We start from the raw sequence: 21,920 nt of genomic DNA, 5'->3' as shown, positions 1-21,920 counted from the left end.
TCAAAATTCTGGAATTTTAAAATTCCTAAATTTAATTATTCTAAGGTCATAAAATTCCAAAAATCAATAATTAAAATATTTTTTTTTATTATAACAATTCTCAGAACCTAACACTCTTAAATTCTATAATTCAAAAAATTCTAAACTTATAATTCCAAAATTCTGAAATTCGTGAATTAAAAAATTCATTTGCAATTATTATCGCGGGCGTGAATAATTAGAGTTCACACGCGCTAACACGCAGAAAAATGAATTATCAATACGATAAGTTTTTGCTATCAATTCGATAAATAAAATTATCGGTTGGCAACCAATAATTTATTTTATCAAAATCAATAAATTTTCTTATCAATTTGATAATACATAGTTATCATTTTGATAAACTACTTTATCAAATTGATAAACGTCATTAATCGTCAAACCAAAATTTATCAATTCGATAAGATATTTTGTCAATTTGATAAATTATAATAATCAAAACAAAAATTTCTTTTATCGAAATGAAAATTGTATTTGTCACCTTTTCGAGCCGGTTCTTCTAGGATTTTTATTTCAAATCAAACAAAAATAAGCTGCATAATGAACTGCATTTATTTCAATTTACACTAATCTAAGTATGCACAACGGAATTTAATTAACACTTCCGAAGTTGGTTTCGCAACAACCCAGGCGTTCTTTGGATCTCCAAGCTCTAGATCAGCCTCCGTGGTGGACCAACCGTCTCCACAGGGACCGACTCTCCCGATACCGTGCGCGTCATCAACGCGTCATGTTGACTTCGGTTCAATTTCTTGATTCAAGTGAAAATCTGAAATACACAATAAATGAGTTCTTCCGAGAGTTTCACTATATAAAAACAACTCACCACAAACTTGCCACCATGAACCGCTGGTTCCTTTTGCAACGCCAGCCCTCTGCTATTGCTGCTGGCCATCAGTTTCATATTTTCCGGCTACGGTTCTTGTTCTGCCGACCTACACTAGCGGGATTTGTTATTACCCGGAGGTTTGGAAGATGCACCGCATGTATTATCGGTGAAATTTTGTTTTAAACCGGGGTTCGCTGATTTGTTTGTTAATGTTTTGTATGACAGGAGAAATGAAGTGATAATTTAATTTATCAAGAGAATTAATATTATTTATCGATTTGACAATTAAAGTTTATCAAAATGAAAAGTTCACGTTATCAAAACAATAACCAATACTTATTGAATTCGATAATGTTATTTATCAATTTGATAATGCTGAAATTTTCTGCGTGAATATGACCGCAGAAGAATGGCCGCATGACAAATTTTCGGCTGTTGTCAAAGTTAGCCTTGAGTTTTCAGCTGAATTTTTGGAAAATATTGAAAACAAACCAACTTGACAGCCAAATCAACACGGAATTCAGCAGCTTTAACCTCCTGTCAGTCGAAGCGAAGGAGATTCGTGATTTTATCTCGCAATAAGCAATATAATTTTTGAAATTTAAAGAGTCTTAAACATTAAAATTCCTAAAATCTTAAGTTTAAGTTTGAAAAAAAAACACTAAATTCAAAACTTCAAATCCACTAAAGAATGCATAATTTTTACCCTTTTTCCTGACCGCGAAGCTGCAAAAAAACTTGTATTCGACTTCACCCACCTCATGTGCACCCCTAAATCCACCCCTGCGTCTCACGATTTTGACAGTGCGAATTCAAACCAAAACATAACGCCTGGTAACGCCGCTCCGCTCAACGCTCGCTCGCAGCAGGCAAACTGCCATTTTTAAAAACGAGAGAAGAAAAAATTCGTTTGACTTGGCGGCATTCGCGCGCGGATTAAATTTTCGTTTTTTCGTTTCTGTTAAATGGTTAAAATTGTTGTTACGGGAGTGTTTTAACACGTTGCGTTATGGCGGATTCGGTCAAGGTTGCGGTCCGGATTCGTCCGCTGAATGGGAGGGAGCGGGAACGGGGCTGCCGGATGGTGGTGGACCAGCCCAGTTTGACGGAGCCGCAGATTGTGATCGGGAACGGGATCAGCGGGAAGCCGGAGGCGTTTACGTTCAACTATGTGTTCGGGGCGTCGGACGGGCAGGAGCTGCTGTACGAGAGTGCGGTGCGGCCACTGTTGGGGAAGCTGTACGCGGGGTACAATGTGACGATCCTGGCGTACGGGCAGACCGGGTCGGGGAAGACGTTTACGATGGGGACGAACTATGATGGGAGTGAGGATTTGGGTGGGATGGGGGTGATTCCGCGGGCGATAATTGATATCTTTGAGCGGATTGAGGAGACGCGGGGGGAGTCGGAGACGAAGGTGGCCTGTTCGTTTATGGAACTGTACCAGGAGAATCTGTACGATTTGCTGTCGGAGAAGGGGAGTGGGAGGGAGGATCGGGTGGTGGACATTAGGGAGGCGAACAATCAGATTGTGATTCCGGGGTTGACGGAGATTCCGATGCGGTCGGCGGAGGAGACGTTTGGGGTGTTGATGCGGGGCTCGCAGGAACGGGCCGTGGCGTCGACGGCGATGAACGCGGTGTCGAGCAGGAGTCACGCGATATTTACGCTGAGCATGACGAATAGGACGCTGGGCGGGGACAAGCCGACGGTGACGACGAGCAAGTTCCATTTGGTGGATTTGGCGGGGTCGGAGCGACCGAAGAAGACGCAGGCCACCGGGGAGCGGTTCAAGGAGGGAGTGAAGATCAACCAGGGACTGCTGGTGCTGGGGAATGTGATATCGGCGTTGGGGTCGGTTGGGGGGCCGCAGGGACACGTGCCCTACCGGGAGTCCAAGTTGACCCGGCTGCTGCAGGATTCGCTGGGTGGGAACTCGCTGACGTTGATGGTGGCTTGCGTGTCGCCGGCGGATTACAACTGCGAGGAGACGATTAATACGCTGCGGTACGCGAACCGCGCCAAGAACATCCGGAACAAGGCCGTCGTCAATCAGGACCCGAACCAGGCCGAGATTCGTCGGTTGAACGCGATTATTCAGGAGCTGCGGTTGGAGCTGTTGACGGCGACGGCGGGGAAGGAGAATGTCGGGGATTCTGCGAATCGTCCTTCGAGCGTGCCGGGCAAGCCCGGAATCGTCCGGTCCAGCACGGAGAGTCACATCTCGGTGGATTCGGCTAGGCGCGAGCGCGAGTTGCAGGACAAAATCCGCACGCTTCAGCAGCAGCTGCAGTCGGCCCTGCAGGACATGGCCACGGACCAGCTGCAGACGCTGACGGCGGAGAAGATTGTCGAGGAGATCGAAGCGTTGCTCGCGGAGAGCCCGGAGTCTGAGCTGAAGCAGGGCGTGCGGGCTATTTTGGACGGGTACAAGGCGGAAACGGCTTCGATCCGGAGCGAGTCGGCCATCTCGGACAACCTGCTCAAGTCGGATGACTTCCAGGATCGGTCCGATTTGCACACCAAGAAGCAGATGGACATCCGGGAGGAGTTGCGCAAGCTGACGAAGGAGCTGGAGATCAAGGAGGAGCTGCACCGGCGCTGCATGGGCAACATGAGCAACATGACGTTTACGGTGGAGGACACGAGCGATGGGAGTGGCGCCGGCGCCGGAGGCAACGAAAAGCTCGTCGAGTACCAGAACAAGATCGCCGAGCTGGAGAAGCAACTGCAAGAGCTCAACGGACAGCTCAACTCGAAGATCCTGGACAAGAAGAGCAAACTCGCCGAAGATCGACGCAAAAAGGTTCAACACCTGGAGCAGGAACTCGCCGAAGTGCGCAAAAAGAGCGTCCAACAGGCCAAGATGCTTCAGCTCAAGGAAAAGGACACCCAACGGATCGACAACCTGTCGCGGGAGATCCAAGCCATGAAGGCGATGCGCGTCAAACTGGTCAAGAACATGCGCACCGAAAGCGAAAACTTCCGCCAGTGGAAGATCAACCGCGAGAAGGAGATCTGCCAGCTGCGCGAAAAGGACCGCAAGCTCAAAAACGAAATGGTCCGCATGAAGTCCACCCACGACAAGCAGCAGAACGTCCTCAAACGCAAAGTGGACGAAGCCGTGGCCGTCAACCGTCGCCTCAAGGAAGCCCTCGAGCGCCAAAAGAGCGTCCAAGCGCAACGCGCCGCCAAGGCCACCGGCAAGCTCGTCCGCGGCGCCGACGTCACCTCCTGGGTCGACCACGAGCTCGAACTCATCCGCTCCGTCAAGGAAGCCTCCGTCACGCTCAAACTCCTCATGGACGACCGCGCCCTGCTCAACTCCAAACTCCTCGACATGAAGGCACACCCCGACGAACACGACGAAGACACCATCAAACAGCAGGAGCACGACCTCGAACTCCGCAACGCCCAAATCGCCGACCTCCAGCAAAAAATCCTCTCCACCGACGTCGACTCCAAGCAGAAAGCCATCCTCGAAGGCATCCCCACCCTCTCCGAGGCCAAACAAGCCATCAAAAAGATCCTCCAAGTATTCTCCGACGGCCAGGAAGAAACCGCCAAAATCCGCCACCAGCTCGTCGACACCCGCCTCTCCGTCGAGTGCCTCGAAGAGTCCGTCCGCGCGCTCCAATCCGACCTCGCCGACACCCGCCAACGCTTCACCGACGAAACCAACGACCTCGCCAAAATGTACGAGGAAAAGCTCTCCCTTCTCCTCCGCTCCAAGCAAAAGTACGCCCGCCAATCGAAGGAATCGGCCACGACCTGTGACACGGTGCTCCAAGAAGCGTCCGACCGGATGGAGAAGTTGCGCGAGGAGCTCGACTCGATGAAGGAGGCGAACCGGCTGTTGACGAAGCAACTGGCGGAGGCGCAGGCCAGCGCGTTTGGAAGGAGGCGTACGAGGAATAGCAGCAAGCAGGTTCAGCAGGTGGAGTACGAGGAGGATGAGGCGGAGGATGAGCGGGAAAGTGTGGATGACGATTCGGATTTGGAGCGCGATCCGGACTTCCGCGGGACGCCGCTGAGCAAGCGGAAGAAGGTGAGTTAAAACGGTTAAAACCATCAACAGGGTGACCACTCAAACAAACAATTTTTTTTATAAATTCCAAAAAATTTCTTTAAAAATAGCTTTACAAAATGCACATAAGCTATATCAGATACAAACAAAAGTTTGTATTTTTTTCAAATTTCTTATTTCCCAAAAAAAAAATTTTTTACTTAAGTCAAAAGCTTATAAATTTTAAGTGGTAATAAATTAAAAGATTTTCTAAATTGAAAGTTGAAAACACAAATCATGAAGTTTAAGATTTTTTAGCCGTGATTTTCAAATTCCGAAACCTTTTGTTTCAAGAGATGAAGTATTTTACAAAGCTCTAAAGCTCTGGAGATTTTTTTCGGCTTGATTTTACAAAAGTACTTGTTGATTGCAAGTTTAATTTTACATACGATTTTATTTTTTCGCTAGAGAAAAAATATCGGAAGTAAACATTTTTGTCGTACGCTTTGCTCAAAACTTGGCGCTTTTGTTCCAATTAAACTAATTTAAAAAAAAGTTCAAGATGGTATGTCAGAGACATAACCGAAAGACATAGGACCAAACAATTTGAATGAGTTTTTGGATTGCTAGTGAAATCTTGAATAAGATTATTTTATTTTGTTTCATAGATTTGTCGGCAAAATTGTCACAAATGTTCCCCCAAGGTGAACCTTCCATGATAGCACCAGCAACTCCAGGTTGTGGCCACTACTGTCGAAATGACCATTTGCAGGTTCAATATCAAAACAATGAATTTTGATACCCATATTTTTGATACCCATAATTTTGATACTCGTATGTTTCGGTTAATGTTACCCCGAGCCCAAGAGGAACCTTACATGAGGGCACCGGCAACTCCAGGTTGTGGCCACTACTGTCGAAATGTCAATTTTCATGTTCAGTATCAAAAACCATGAATTTTGATACCCATATCGCCACAACTCGTATGGTTCTGTAAATGTCCCCCCAGGCCCCGGGGGAACCTGCTTTGAGGGCACCGGCCAGTCCAGGTTGTGGCCACCACTGTCGAAATGGCCATTTTTCATGAGAACCGCCGCATCATAGCGACTTCCGTCGGTCCGCTTCGCTCGAATTTCCTCCTTCTGCTGCTGGTGGTTCTTCTTTCTGGTTGCTGCTCCGCGCCGACCCGACGTGCACAGTTCGAGTGCTCGTTCCAAAGTGACTTGCTATTGCGAAATTTTCTGCTTAAATAGCGGCACAGCCGGAGAACGGCACAAAAGGGGCGCGGCCTCGAATGCATACGCTCGCTCTGATTGGTCATCTGTCCGATTTGTTCTGAAAAATTACTCATTTTGATTGCATGTTTTAAGTGCTTTAACTATGTTTAGTCAAACTTTCTAAGTAGTTAAATGATAGCTGAAGTCTTCCCCTTTCGATTGGTGGTTCAACCGTCTGGATTAATTCACAGGGAAAAAAGATATAAGCGTTCGAAATGTCCCCTTTTTTTGAACGCTTAAAAGTGACGCTTTGGATCGAATTTCTGAACTGGCCCCCCAATATAGTAAGTAAAGACATAGTCCTATGTCAAAAAAATTTAGTGGACCCATTCCAATTTTTTAACCAAAAGAAAAAAAAATAACCTTATACTTTGCCGAAAACACTAAATCGATCAGAAAATCATTTTCTAGGCACGGATTTTGCAATATTTTTAAAAGCACTTTTGTATAGACAGTCTCTAAATTTGTATGGAGACTTTAATGGAAAATGTATTGTTGCAAAATTGCTTATTTGGATTTTAGAAATTAAAGGACAATGTTTCTGCAAAATAAAAAATACGACGAAAAGTCGGTTTGCACAAACGTACAAAAACTCTCTGTTGGTTCATTTTTGTAACTGTCGTCGAAGATATCATCAACCAAAAAAAGCTTTTTTTCTAGGAGTTTGTAATTTTTCAAAAATGTTTATACTATTTCCAAAGGATTTATTTTTTATTTTTATGATTTAAAAAATACTGAACATTTCCAATTGAACTAAAAAAAATCTAAAAACTTTCAATTCTAAATTTGAAAATTGTGCCATTTGTCCTGCAAAAAAAAGTTTGTTTTAAATATGTGCAAATCTTGATTTTTTTTTATCACAAAAAAAGACGTAAGACCTTAAGAACCTTGAAATTTTGCAGTAGCATAACTGTAATAATGTACCTATAATGCATTTCGTTATACATTCGCCTTATTTTTTTTTTGAAAACTGGCTTTTTTTACTCAGCACTCATAAATGCTTTAGCGAACTTTTCAGCACTGTTATTTTGTGGTGACAATAAGTAGACCATTTCGTAAATAGCCCTAGAGGTTTGTACAGAGCTCAGAAGAAACGCAAAACTTAGGCGGTTACAAATGTTTTGCATGGTTTGTGTTTGCCTCGAAAAGCAGCATCATTTTTTTTTGCACAGAAAAAAAGTAATAATTCTAAAAGTCTTAAACTTAAATTTCTAAAAAATTTCAATTCTACAAATTCTAAAATTTGAAATTTGTAAATCAAGACATCAAAAATTTAGTTAAAGAGATCAAAATTTTAAACATGCGTAAAATCTGAAATTCTAAGGCTAAAATTCAGCAGATCAAAAGTCATCGTTTCACGTGGACACTTTAGGGAAAGGGGGTTGGCGATTGACCACGCTCCATATAAAAATGATTTTTTTTGTATGGATAAATGTCCACGAGGAGGGGGGGGGGGGGGGGTGTTGAGTGTTCAAAAAAAGTGTCCACGTGGTTTATGGAAGTTCCCTTTCAATTTTATTAATTTAATTTAAAATTTTGTAGTTTTAGAATTTTAGGATTTGGAATTTTAGGATTCGAAAAAAAAAAAATTCAAAATGCATCAAATAAAAACAAATAAAACTCTTAAAAATTTCAAGCGATTAGATTTTTTTTTTTTAATTTTATAGTTTTGAAAGCGTAGCATTTTGAATTGCGGAATTCGAGAATTTTGTAGTTTTTGGAATCATAGAATTAGAGTATTTTCAAATCTTAAAAACATACAATTATCCAATTTTGGAATTTTAGATTTTTCAATTTCGTGGTATTAATTGGAGTTACGTGGAGTTACGTGAACAGCCGGAAAAACGCCAATCGAACTCCAACAGACGTTTCGTACCGCGATTTGAACTCAACATCTCCAGCCATCGCCGCCAACTTCTTCGCTGATTTCTTCAAGTCGGTGCACAGTTCTGATGCAATTCCACCCCGCGACCACGAATTTGAATATGTACCAACTCACTATCTGCCGCTGCCGCTTCCGGTGCTCAACGACGAGGAAACTCTGAAGGCGCTTTCGGGAGTGGACGGAGCTAAAGGGCCAGGTCCGGATGGAATTCCACCGTCGCTGATCAAAGCCTGTGCTGATTCTCTCACCGTTCCAGTTAAGAGGATTTTCAACGATTCTCTTCGAAAAGGCGTTTATCCCGCGATGTGGAAAGTGGCGTCAATCACTCCGATTCATAAATCAGGGAGCACCAAGAAAGTCGAGAACTACCGACCGATATCGATCCTGAACTGTCTTGCCAAGGTTCTGGAGAAGATTGTGTATGATAGGCTGTACGCGGTGGTGCGTCCGATCATTTCGGATGATCAGCACGGATTCATGCAGAAACGTTCAACAACAACCAACCTCCTAACATTTGTACACTCAACTGTAAATGCCCTTGAATCCGGTGAACAGGTTGACGCCATCTACATAGATTTCGAGAAAGCCTTCGACAAGGTACCTCACGCACTCACCGTTCGAAAGCTCCGCAAGCTCGGTCTTCCTGCTTGGATCACCAACTGGCTGCTTTCGTACCTGACGAATCGGAAAGCTTTTGTCAATCTTCGAATCGCCCGTTCCAGCACATTTGACATTCCCTCTGGCGTCCCACAAGGCAGCCACCTCGGCCCACTCATTTTCATTCTCTTTGTGAACGAAATATGTGCGCTTACAAATTCTAACACATTGATGTACGCTGATGACCTGAAACTGTTCCGCTCGGTGAAGAACAACGTCGACTGCTGCTCGTTACAGATGGACGTCAATGCGCTCCTGCACTGGTGCGAGTCAAATGGAATGAAGGTACACGTGAAGAAGTGCAAGGTTATCTCGTTCAGTCGTTCAAGGAACCCTCTGCGATTTGACTACACGATGGGCGATGGGTGTCCTTTAGATCGTGTAAACTCTATCCGGGACCTAGGCGTGACCGTGGATCGTAAAATGAAGTTCAACGAACACATCGCTTTGACAACTGGAAAGGCTTTTGCGATGCTAGGCTTCCTGAAGCGCAACACCGCCCACTTCGACGACCCGTTTGCTTTGAAAGTGCTGTACGCGTCGCTGGTCAGGAGCGTCCTGGAGTATGCTGCGGTTGTTTGGGCACCGTACCACGTAACGCTGGCTGCGCGGATTGAACGAGTCCAGCGTGCCTTCGTGAGGTTTGCCTTGCGCAAGCTGCCATGGAATAACCCGCTGATCCTGCCATCGTACGAAGGACGCTGCTTGCTGTTTAGGCTGCACTCACTTGCCGAGCGTCGGACCCTGATGCAGCGTCTTTTCGTATTCGATCTGCTGCGCGGCAACATCGACTGCCGCAGCATCCGCAACAACGTACGCTTCAATGAACCGGCTCGCCAAGGACTCAGAGGGGAACGCCCCCTGCTGTGGATTCCGAGACATATATTTGACTATGGTTATAATAACCCGCTAGATGTTTGTTTCCGTCAATTTAATGAAATCTGCTCTTGTTTTGATTATGTCGTGTCCAAAACTGTGTTTAAAACTAGAATAAGTTAATGTTAGTTTTTTAAGATTATACAGCCTGAGCATTTTAGATGGAGGCGGTGAAATAAATAAATAATTGGTATTTATTCTTTTATTTTATGATGGTTTTTTGGCTTTTCCAGGTTCCAAAACTCTGAAATTCTTAAATTTAAAAATTTTGAAATCTAAAACTCAAAAATATTAAACTGTTGGAAATTTGGAATGTTAGAATTTAGAATTTAGAATTTTAGAGTTTTGTAATTTTAGAATTTGAGAATTTTGGAAATTTAGGATCCATAAATTTTTAATTTTTAAATGTATTTTTTAGATTTTTCGAGTTCCAAATTACAAAATCTATTAAATTATTTTTTAAATTTTCGTTCCTTTTTTTCAGGAGTTCAAATGTTTTAAAACTCTAAAATTAACAAGTACAATATTCAGAAATTGAAAAAAATTAATATCCAAAGAAGATTTTTAGAGTTTTTGAATATTAGAATTGGAAAATTTTGGACACTTAGAAGCTCTAAATTTTTAAGTATCTAAATGTATTTTTAGAATTTTTGGGTTCCAAATTTAGAAATCTTTTTATTATTATTTTTTTAACTTTCGATCCATTTTTTCGGGAGTTCCATGTTTTAAAACTCTAATAATTAATGTACAATATTCAGAATTAAAAAAAAATATCCAGCTTTTCAAATAAAATCAATGCTTAAATAGTTTGAATTTTTTTTTTTTTGAATTTTGGAGGTTAAAACTTTTAGAAGTTTATAATTTGAGAATTTTAGAATTTGAGGATATTGGAATCTTGGAAATTGAAAAGTTTAGACTTTAAATTTTCAAAATGGACCATGTTTGATTTGTTTTATTTTCTGAAAGTTGTGTTTGGGAATTTAAGAATGCTTCATTTTTTAAACTATTGACTCTTTTTACAGAAATTCCTGATTCATAATTTCTGGAATTCAAGATTCGAAAACACTCAAATCTAAAATATAAAAAATATTGAAAATGAAAAAATCCATAAGATAAATTTTGCTTTATCTGCTTTTAATTTATTGAATTTAAAAGTTTTGGATTTTTTTTTATATTTTGGAGTTTTGAAATTTTTTGAATTTCAGAGTGTTGAATTCTTTGAAATTTAAGTTTAAAATTTCTTAATGCAATATTTTTATATTTTTTTAAGAGATTCCAGATTCCAGAAATCTGAAATTCGAAGGTTCAAATATTCAAAATCTGGAAATTCAATAAATTTAAGATCTAGTAATACCATTTTTTTTTATAATGAGAATTTTCGAGTCTTGCAAATTAAAATATTACGAATTTTAAAATATCAGCATGAAGAATTTTTGAATTTTTAAAAATAAAACATTCAGATAAAAAGTTCAAAAATGTTTGAAGTTATAAATTTTATTTACTATTCGAAATATTGAAATTCTAACTGTTAAAATTCTCAGATTCCAGAATTTGAAAAATCATAAATATTTCTGACAAATTTCAATACATAAAAATTCTTGGTTCATCCCTGGGCATGAGTAGAGATCTCAACGCCGTTAGCAATGTTGGCTTAAAAATAAAATTCATTGGATAATATCACCCTCCCCCCAGCCAACATTTTTGCCATGCGAAGCGGGCCTCTAACACTGTGTCTAGGTAACACCTAGCTAGGAGCGATCAGTGGACAAACACAAGAGGTGATCCCAGGGTCGATTAGGAGTTCATGAAGCAAATTAGTCGTCTCCCACCCCTTTTAAATTGAAAAATGAACTCTGAAACCAGCGTCTACTCACAACAACAGAAACCGAGGCCTCTTCTAGGCATTGTAGGGTCTAAATTACTGTTTGCCATACAATTTTGAAATCAATGTTTAGAGTATTTAGGATAATTATTTTCAACATTACAATATTTATCTGTTTGTTATCTCCACATACCTTTCTATAACAGGTTTTAAAAAAAAAATACTTTCTGTTGTTACCTAAGCCTTTTGCTTGTTCAACAGACAATTTAGAAATGATAGGTGTTAAGCAGAATTAAGCTAGACCATTTAGAAATTTAAAAGTGCATTTAGGTTTAGGCACACTTATTTTGCCCATGAGCTTCAGCTTTGTTTTTATTATTATTTAGAGAAGATTTGTAGGGTTTATTTCTTCCTAATGAGTTCTTCGTTCCTTAGAAATTAGGAGAAAAAAGATACTGCCGCCACCTTTGCTTAATATTTGCAGGTACCCAACCTCATCAGCGGAGCTGGTCAAAGGATGACCAAGTCAAACTCGTTACTGACCAATTCCGACATCTACTGGCGAAGGTGATCTAGGACATCTGACGGCGGTTGCGGGGTCGTCCTCTTAAAAGCTAAGTAACAAATCAGTAAGGTAATCGTATTACAGGCCTGCCTATTATGGTCATGTTGAATACGATTAACTACAACACTAACCATTTAAACTTTCAGCAAACAAGACTTATGACGGACGTGACAAGACGAGGGCCTGTTAAGCTGTTAAACATTGTTTTCTGTTGTTTTCTTTGCTTCTGGGAATTAATTGCATAAAAACCATTCTGATTTGTCAAAATTTCCATAGAGTCTCGATCAATCAATAGTGAAATGATATCGGACTAAATTCGTTGATCTGTTGAACTAACGGTTGTCGGATTATGATTGTATCGACCATTGTTGCGAATCGAGGATCTACTGGAATTCTGACGATCAAATGGTCGTCTCTTTTTCAATTCATGACTTGTAAAATATGAACTGTTAATCTATTTTTTTTGTTTTTGTTCTTCAAAGAAGCCAGACAGGTTTTTAAAGAAACTTTCTAGATTTTTTGGCTATTAATTAAAATGTCGGGGATTTGAGATAAGAGTAGCTTTCGGATAGGTTACTTTAAATCGTGTATTCAATTCAAGTTAGGTAGTTATCCGCAAATGAATATTTGGACTTATATGAATAATTGAACATTTTGGACTTATGAATAACACACAACTGTGCATTTATTCTAGAGTCAGATCCATACAGCGTCAGTGTTTATTTGGTCGAAGTGTACTAATTCATTGGCAGATCTGGTTCTAGTTGTAATGTACGACAAGACTACTGACGGACGTGACAGGACGAGGGCCCAGTTTAGAGGTTTCGACATCAACGATGTGCGGCTGGATCACCCTCCCAAAAAAAAAAAAAAAAAAAAAAAAAAAAAAAAAAAAAAAAAAAAAAAAAAAAAAAAAAAAAAAAAAAAAAAAAAAAAAAAAAAAAAAAAAAAAAAAAAAAATTCTTGGTTCATAGAATCTTAATTTTTTATCATCTGGTCATTAGATAAGTAAGGATTTTTTGTTATTTAAATTTGAGTCGTCACCATGTTCTGAAATTCTGACCCATATAAGAAATATTAATCCTTTTCTTTTCCCTCCCTGCAGTCGACCAGCGTGCGCGAATCGATGCTCGCCGCCAAGAAAAAGAAGAGCACCGGAACAACGGACGACCCGGCGACGACGACAACTGGAAGCAGCAGCGACGCCGCGGACCGTTCCGGCAGCGCCCCGCACTGCACCTGCACGACCGGCTGCTCGACGAAGCGGTGCGGCTGCAAAAAGCTCGGCGAGTTCTGCGGCGAAAGTTGCCGCTGCTCGGACACGTGCCGCAACCGCCGGCTGGACGTCCTGCTGGATGACGAGGACGATGACCGTGAGGGTGAAGACGTGGAGATGGACAAGGAGAACGTGGTCCAGAACGGAACGCCGCCGCCGCCGCCGGAGAAGCGCAAATCGCAGGACGATGGCGAAGACGACGGCGGAGATGCGGCCGAGGCCCTGGACCAGTCGCCGAAGCGGGCCAAGTGGGTGACCTTGAGCAATTCTCCGCTGCTGAAGCGTTTGTCCAACGGTGTTTCTTTCGTTGTTTCCTCGTTTCAGAATTGACCTGCTGACGCCGACGTACGTGTACTCGGTCAAGAAGCGCAAGCCCCTGCTAGACGACATGTGAGGAGGAGGAGGTGGACGGTCGAGCCGGAATTGACGAGATATTAATTTTACATTTGACACAATTTTTTTAGTTTCACACTTAAATCGATGATATTTATAAATTCACAAAAACCTGATCATGAACAAACCTCCCTACGTCTTTTCTTTACTAAATCGAAATTCCTTGAGTGATTCCCACTTTTGACCTGCACATACTATTGTTTGTTTAAATCCTTGAAATTTACTAAAACCAAGTACACCAACGAGTAGAGCAACTTTTTGTGAACATTTCTGTTTATTTTCACTTTTATTAAAAGTTATGCAATTTCTTTTACAAGCATTTAAAAACAATATTTCCCAAATGCATTCTAATCAGTCGAGTGCATTGGGCCACGCCCATTTTCCTATTTTCAGCATAGTTAATTTTTTCTTCCAGCGCTCTTTTGGGTCTGCTTAGTGCTGCCAAAATTGATGAAATTTTAAGCGAACAGTCACGAAAAGTAGCATTTATAGAGAAAATTTCCTGGCATCACTGGCTCACTCCAACAGGCGCTGGCCAAAATTCTCAGTGGATGGTGGTGGTTTTGGTGGCCACCCTTTGTTCTTTATTTGCCTTCGCTTCTCGCTCGGTTTTCTTCAGCCTTCGATTGGAATGGGTCGTCAAAAGTCAAACGTCAAAAGACTTGGCGCGTTTGTTTTTTTGATGGCGCTTGCTAATAAAAACCCGAAATGGTCTCGCAAAATAGAAAGTATCTGTTTGGCCAGTAAGTGGCACACATTTGCGTGCTTACTCGAGGCGGTGCTGTTGCTGGTAAGTTTATAGCCTAAATAATATTTTTGGAGCTTTAATCGAGCATCAAACTCTCCATATGACGAAGACAGGTGTTTGATTAGAAAGGATATATTTCCCCTTTCTGCACTCTAATGAAAAAAAAATCAATTTGAGTTAAAACAACATCGATCATGTTCTTTTCAGTGGGTTTATATGTAGATTTAGGTAGTTCTTTGCAAGGTGGCAACTCAAGTCGGGAAAAAGTCGGGAATTCGCCAAAATCCGCTAAAAATCGGGAAAAAGTCGGAAATTTGCTTGGAAATTTGTGATTTTTTGTCAGAATGTCGGGATTCACAAGCATACCTGCTTGATTTTTTTTTTCTATTTCTTGAATAATTATTTTGAACAATTTTCAAATTAAATTCACTCAATTCTTCTTTAGTAACTAGCTTTAAATTTAAGGTTTCTTTCACTATTTCAATCTATTTGAGAATTGGGTACTAAAGCCCTATGTAAATTTTTATGTACAGCGATAAAAAACACGTTTAAAAACCATTTATGATCACTTTTTTTTCATTTTAATGCAAAAAAAAAAAATTGACAAGACAACAAGTAGGAGCTTTTCTGTCAAGAAGGGCCGTGAAGTTAATTTTTCAAAATTGAATTAAAAATCCATTTCAAATCCTTTGCGGTCGTTCAAAGGGTCATTGTATTCAGAAAAACAAGCTTTATCTTTGTGAACATTAATAAGGCTTTCTAGGCCCAGTGAAAAAAATATAATTTAACTCAAAAATGACGAACTCCTCGTCACAGTGTCCTGATGCAACCCAATCAAATCGTTTTCCGCATGACGGGTTCATTCCGCTTCGAATTCCGCTTCGAAAATTGCTTCGAAATTTTCTAAACGGAATCTCCGGTTGGACTCCGTTTAGATTCCGTTTGAGCCATTTTAGCACATTAGCGACACCTGCTGGTGTACGGCAGAACCTTGATGACATTTCGCCGGAGTTCGCCGAAACGGTTATGTTGTTGATTTTTGACAATCGGGTGTGGGTCAAACGTCAAAGTGTTGAAAAAAGGAATGCGCCAAAACTTGTTCATTCCTGTTTTGTTTTAAAACGTGCCGCGTTTTCTGGGAAAAAAATCTCTGTTTTTTTATGAATAGATAAGAGTCAATAGAGCAAGAGTCCGGAAATGGAAGTGAGATTTGCTGTGCGGGAAGTGTCAGCAGTAGTACCGGAAGGCAGACGAAGAGCTCGGTGGTGGCGTCCCGTTTTCGTCGACGTCGATGGCCTGTGTAGGAAGTACAAGCATCACGCGTGTCAATTCTAGAAGAAGCGCCATCTAGCTTTAGCCTTGAAGTCTTCTAGCGTCGTCGTCATCCTCCAGGACGGACCACGTGCCCAAGCAGGAACCGACCTAGTTAGTGCACTATTCCAGTGGCCACAAGCGGGAATCGTCCGCCGTGTACTTGCCTTCGTCATCCTCTACCGCAGCCGATCTGAGCATGATGGGAAGCGGCGGTAGCATGTCAGGAGCAACCGTAGTAGCCACCCCGGTCCTTGGAGTTTGTACTCGCCATTGCTTCCATGCGCTAGACGAAGGAGTCGAAGGGTACGGCGGAGCAGATCCCGGAAAAGGCGACGGCAGCACCGTTGTTCACCTTTATCAGCTCCCGCCGAGAGGTCCTGATTCCTCCCATCTATCATCCTGTAAACAACTCGCAGCAAGCGTCAAGCTTCTTGTACTTTCGTCTTCCAATGGCGTACGGTTCGGACGAGCAGTTCCAGTGTCGAATGTCCCGTAAACAGCCCCGAGCAGCTGAACCTGCCGACTTGGTTAATTTATGATCCATGTACGTGTGCAGCATCCCACTTTGTAATTTTGTGAAAATAAGGATCATTAAAAAGGGGGAATTGGGGCTGGGACTCGTGTTTTTTTTATGAATAATTCTCGGAATAATTAATAAATTTAATCTCAAAGTTTAACAAAATCCAGTTTGTTTTTTTTCTGGTTGAATTTCAATTCAACCAACACAAAAAAGAAACCACTATAATAAAAACAAGAAGAAGAAGCAGCTGTCAAAACTAACCCGTCCATTCCGTTTCGATTCCGTTTGAATTCCACTTGAACCGATTTGCGGCGAAAACTCAAACGGAACCGGTTGTTGCGTTTGAAACGGAATGCGTTTTAGAATCTAAAACGAACACTGTTTAGAATTCGAATCGAACTTTTTTCGCTCAAGCGGAATTCTAAACGGAATTTAAACGGAACGCGCTGAGTGGGAAACAATGATCGAGCTGTAGCTGTCACAGCCCTGCGAAGTATGTTGTCTGACATATCGGGCAGCCAGTCAAAAAAAACCAGCTAGAAGTCGCCTGACAAAAAAACTTTTGCTAGAAAGAGATAGGAAACCTGATGCAAACAAACGTCCAGCTGTCATGTAAACATACTTTGAATGTGTTGGTAAATTTGTGACTAGAAAGCCTTATATCACAAATTTAAGCTTAATTTTAGGACCCAATTAAATGGTTTTTAAGACATTAAAAATACTTATAAACTATGGATGTATTTGACAGAGAATTTTATTATATTGTTTTATGAATCAAAAGATTTTTTTGAAAACATCGTTTTGAAAACATGAAAAAATATTGAATTTGTTAAAAATTTATCCAACAAATTTTGGTTTTAGTTATTGCAAATATGTTAAAAGATAATTTTCTTTCAAACCTTTCACATAAAATAAGGCCGTTGCAAATATTTTTTGAAGTTTATGTCCCTCGACTCTGGTCGGGGTCGAGGGGGGTGCAAAAAAATAAAAAAATATAAAAAATTAAATTACAAGCCATAATTTCAACATAAGAATGAAATAAGTGTTTTAAAATGCATTTTACACCTGCCCAGTTGTTTTGCAATCATTAGTTTTCAAAACATCAAAGTGTTAAAGAATTTTTTTTTTCGCCGAAAAAAAAACTTTTTGCAATGCTGTACATTGGAATTCCATAAAAATGAAAATATTTTTGATCGATCCCAGACATGCTAAACATGAATTTGAACGCTGAAAAATGCATTTTAGATTGTTTTCAGTTGGTTAGACTTCTATTTCCTTTGAAATTTTGAAGTTTTTTGAAAAAATATTTTTTTGCCCCCTGATTTTTCGGACCGATTTTGAAGGGGAGGGGGGGGGGGGGCGACATAAACTTTGAAAAATATTTGCAACGGCCTTAGTGGTAAAAAAATATAATCTCATCAAGCTGTTTTATTTCCATTGAAAATAAAATAAAGTCTAGAATAAAGTAGTTAAATCTCGGGGCAAGACAGTGAAAAAACCAGAACAAACGAGAGTTGCTCTGGGAGCTGTAGGGATTATGGGTTGCAGGATTGATTATGTAATAAATTATTAAATTAGTATTTATTATAAGATTGATATAATTCATAAATAAGAGTTAAGAGCGCAACAAACAGTGCGCACCTTCATGAATATTGCCTTGTTAGCTGATTGTGGATTGAGTGCGAGAGCGCGCTAGCGAGCTGCGAGAGATAACAACGAGCGAGAAAACAACGAGATGCGCGCGGCCGGCGAAAGAGAGAATGAAGATTGTCAAATCAGTTTTGTGGTTAATTTCTGTGGAATAAGACGTGTTGTTTGTTAATTGCAAAATATCTGTGTTTTTATTATAAAAGAAAGTCCCCGATCACGACAATGGCACAGTCCGGTAAGTCGAACCTTTTGATTCATGAAAGATCATTTGTTTTGCTTGAATTGTTGTGTTGTGAAATCCAACAGTTTTGTTTACCTGCCAGGATGTAGGTCCAAAGTTTCGCTTTTGTTTTGCCCGTGTTTTGAAACAGGTAAATTTTTGCTTGAACTTGTTATTTGAAATTGATAAAAGGCATAAAACTATCTGCGATAATTGACGGTCTTGAATTTAATGAATGATTTGCTTGTTGTTGTGATATTGGGAACGAATGTTTTGTTTTGAAGTAGTAAGTTTGGTTTTTCGTTGTGATAATTGAAAACCAATGTTTTATTCTAAGTTTATGGTGGAATTTGAAGGCAAATAATTTGTTCGAAATTTGATTGTTTTTGTACAATCACATTTTTGCTTTAGATTTGATTGTTGTTGTTTTGATTGACGACCAATGTTTTGTTTTTAATTTGATGCAATGTATAATTGTTGTTGTGGAAATTGAACGCCAATGTTTTGTTACGAATTGGACTTCAATTTTTTTTTCTTATTTTTGTGATTGATGAAAATCAATATTTTGTTTATAATTTGACAAAAGATTTGACAAGATTGTGGAAATTGAAAATCAATATTTCGTTTTGAATTTGATGGAGGATTAGTTTGCGATTGAAGGTAGATAATTTGTTTTTAATTTAGTTGTTGTTTTGGTAATTGAAATCAAATTTGTTGTTTGAATTTTATTGTTGTTATTATAATTGACGACCAATGTTTTGTTTTGAATTTGATGCAAAATTTGATTGTTATGGATTGTTGTTATTATTGATGATCATTATTTTTATTTTTTATTTTGGATTGGATGCTGGTTATTTTGGTAATTGAAGACCAATGTTTATTTTTGAATAAGATAAATATTTGCTTCTTGTTAGCTTTGTTTTAAATTTAATGAAAGATATGCTTGTTGTGGCAATGACTTGATGCAAAGTCCAATAAAATCACAAATTACAAAATTTACAGGTTTAATTTTGATTGAAAGATTTGATTGTTGATGAGGGAATTAAAGCCCAATGTTTTGTTATGATAAGATGACAAATTTGCTTATTTTTGCGATAAATGAAAACCAATATTTTGTTTCGAGTAAGATACGAGGTTTGATTGATATTGTGGTAATCGAAAACCAGTTATTATTTTGAATATGATGATAGATTTGCTTTTTGTTGTGGCAATCGAAGGCCAAGATTTGTTTTCTGAATTTGAGTTTTGTTATTATAGAACGGTATTTTTTTTCGGTTTTAAATTTCATGCAATATTTGATTGTTGTTTTATGATGGGCAAGTTTGAGTTTTAAATTTGACGCAATATTTGATTGTTTATATGGTAATTGATGACCAATGTTTTGTTTTGAAGTTGATGCAAAATTTGATTATTAATTTTATGGTTAATGAAAAAATGTTTAGTTCTCATTTGAATAAAGATTTGATTGTTGTTATTATTGACGATAATTTGAATTTGATGCAATATTAGATTGTTGCTTGATGCTGTGGAAATTGAAAACTATCGTTTTAGAATTCTAATGAAAATTTTATAGATTTATGCAGAAATTGACAATCAATGTTTTGCTCTGAAATTTGATTTGAGCAACGTTTTTTTCCGTTATAATTGATTAGTCATAGTTAATTTTGAAGTCTCTTCTGTGTTGGAGACTGACAAGCCTCTGTGATGGTAGTTAGAAAAAAGTCTCCTCTGTGTTGGAGCCTGACAGACCTCTGCGATGGTAGTCAGAAAAAAGTCTCCTCTGTGTTGGAGCCTGACAGACCTCTGCGATGGTAGTCAGAAAAAAGTCTCCTCTGTGTTGGAGCCTGACAGACCTCTGCGATGGTAGTCAGAAAAAAAGTCTCCTCTGTGTTGGAGCCTGACAGACCTCTGCGATGGTAGTCAGAAAAAAAAGTCTCCTCTGTGTTGGAGCCTGACAAACCTCTGCGATGGTAGTCAGAAAAAAGTCTCCTCTGTGTTGGAGCCTGACAGACCTCTGCGATGGTAGTCAGAAAAAAGTCTCCTCTGTGTTGGAGCCTGACAGACCTCTGCGATGATAGTCAGAAAAAAAAGTCTTCTCTGTGTTGGAGCCTGACAGACCTCTGCGATGGTAGTCAGAAAAAAATCTCCTCTGTGTTGGAGCCTGACAAACCTCTGCGATGGTAGTCAGAAAAAAAGTCTCCTCTGTGTTGGAGCCTGACAGACCTCTGCGATGGTAGTCAGAAAAAAGTATCCTCTGTGTTGGAGCCTGAAAGACCTCTGCGATGGTAGTCAGATTAAAAAAATGAATAATCTGTGCTGGAGTTCTTTGCGATAGCAGTCAGATAACAATCTCCTCGATAAAGGAACCCGACAGACTTTTGTGATGATTTTTTTTTTAATAACTTCGCAGAAGGAGCCTTATGGATTTTATGGATTTTAAAAATATATTGTTCAGCAAATCTTTTCATTCAATTAAGGACCGTCTTTAACATCACAAAAGAAATTGACCTCAGAAAATGAATAAATAAATTTAAATGTGAAAGTGAGCACTTTTTGGTATCCACAAATAAAGCAATATGTATTTTGGCGTTATGTCTGTGAACTACCTAAAAAAAAATGATTTTAAATTCATCGAATAGGACTAAAACGGTTGTCACTAACACTGGAGTTGTCCTCTCTTGAAAGATAAACCTCTAAATTGAAAGACGTTAATGATTAAGTCTAGGATTAAGTATTCCATATTGATAGTTGTTATGGTTAATTGTTACTTTAATCGATTTACTCAGCTGTGATACAAAAGTTGCTTGAAATCCAACATTATTTCACAGGGAAGTAAAAAATTAAGTAATCGTTAACATGAACAATACATTATTAGTTAAAAAAAGGTAAAATAATTCACTTAATCATTAATTTGATGCATTTTTAAATAATAAATAATAAAGGAATGATTAATCATCAGAAATGCTTAAAATATAATGTAAAGTGTGAGAGCGTTGCGTCACAAGAGAAAATAATACAAATATTTAAATATTAATTTTGAGTTGAGAAGTATGAGTGACAATTTGAGCAACGAAAAAAAAAACATTATTTAAAAAAAAAACTAGGAAATATTTATTATATTTATTTTTATTTTTCAATGCAATATCTGTTATTTGTATCAAAATATTTCAAAATCATTCATTAGTTTCGACAGAAATTATATTTTAACACTGTATCATTTTATTGAGTTAAAAAAAAACTTTCAGAATTTTAGTAATGTAAATATATCAAAATCAAATTAGGAGAAACATTATTTTGAAATAAATTAAAGAAACTTTGGGGTTCTTTAATCGATTGTACATAATTATGAAACCAAACTTTTTCAAATTAAATAACAGGAGTTTATCAGCAATGAAAAAGTTAAAATTTTAAATAAGAAAAGAAATTATTGACAGGGATCGTAAAGATCGTGATTAAAAAAAAATAAGTTTCTGTTAACAATCTACTCAAGTAATATATCAAAGTTGCTTGGAACCCATTTTACATTACGAGAAAAATAAAACAAAATATTTAAATATAAAACATTAAAAAATCGTTCAGCTGTTTTTAGATAAGCAAGATACGTTTTGAAGGAAAGTATGGTTAGGATATTGTCTCCTCCATGTTGGAGCCTGACAGACCTCTGCGGTGGTAGTTTGAAAAATGTTTCGCCTGGGCTGGAACTCTTTGAGAAAGTAGTCAGATTGCAATCTATACATCTATGCATTACAAGAATAATTGAATAAAATATGTTTTTTGTTGTTATCTGATAAGCACAGTACATTTTGAAGGTATATATAAATAATATGACGTTAAACATTGTTT

General features: G+C 39.1%; 1 protein-coding gene across 1 annotated transcript; it reads left to right on the top strand.

The window, feature by feature from the left end:
- Window positions 1–1,763: 1,763 nt before the first annotated feature.
- Window positions 1,764–13,735, top strand: LOC120430956 (chromosome-associated kinesin KIF4). Its single transcript, XM_039596096.2, has 3 exons — window positions 1,764–4,916; window positions 13,062–13,480; window positions 13,557–13,735. The coding sequence occupies exons 1-3, from the start codon at window positions 1,878–1,880 to the stop codon at window positions 13,624–13,626; spliced, it is 3,528 nt and encodes a 1,175-aa protein (XP_039452030.1). The 5' UTR covers window positions 1,764–1,877; the 3' UTR covers window positions 13,627–13,735.
- Window positions 13,736–21,920: the final 8,185 nt, after the last annotated feature.

The sequence above is a fragment of the Culex pipiens genome, chromosome 1 (assembly GCF_016801865.2).
Source record: "Culex pipiens pallens isolate TS chromosome 1, TS_CPP_V2, whole genome shotgun sequence".
Taxonomy (NCBI): Eukaryota; Metazoa; Arthropoda; class Insecta; order Diptera; family Culicidae; genus Culex; species Culex pipiens.
Note: the sequence above shows the minus strand (reverse complement) of the source record. Positions and strands in the feature narration are given on the sequence as shown.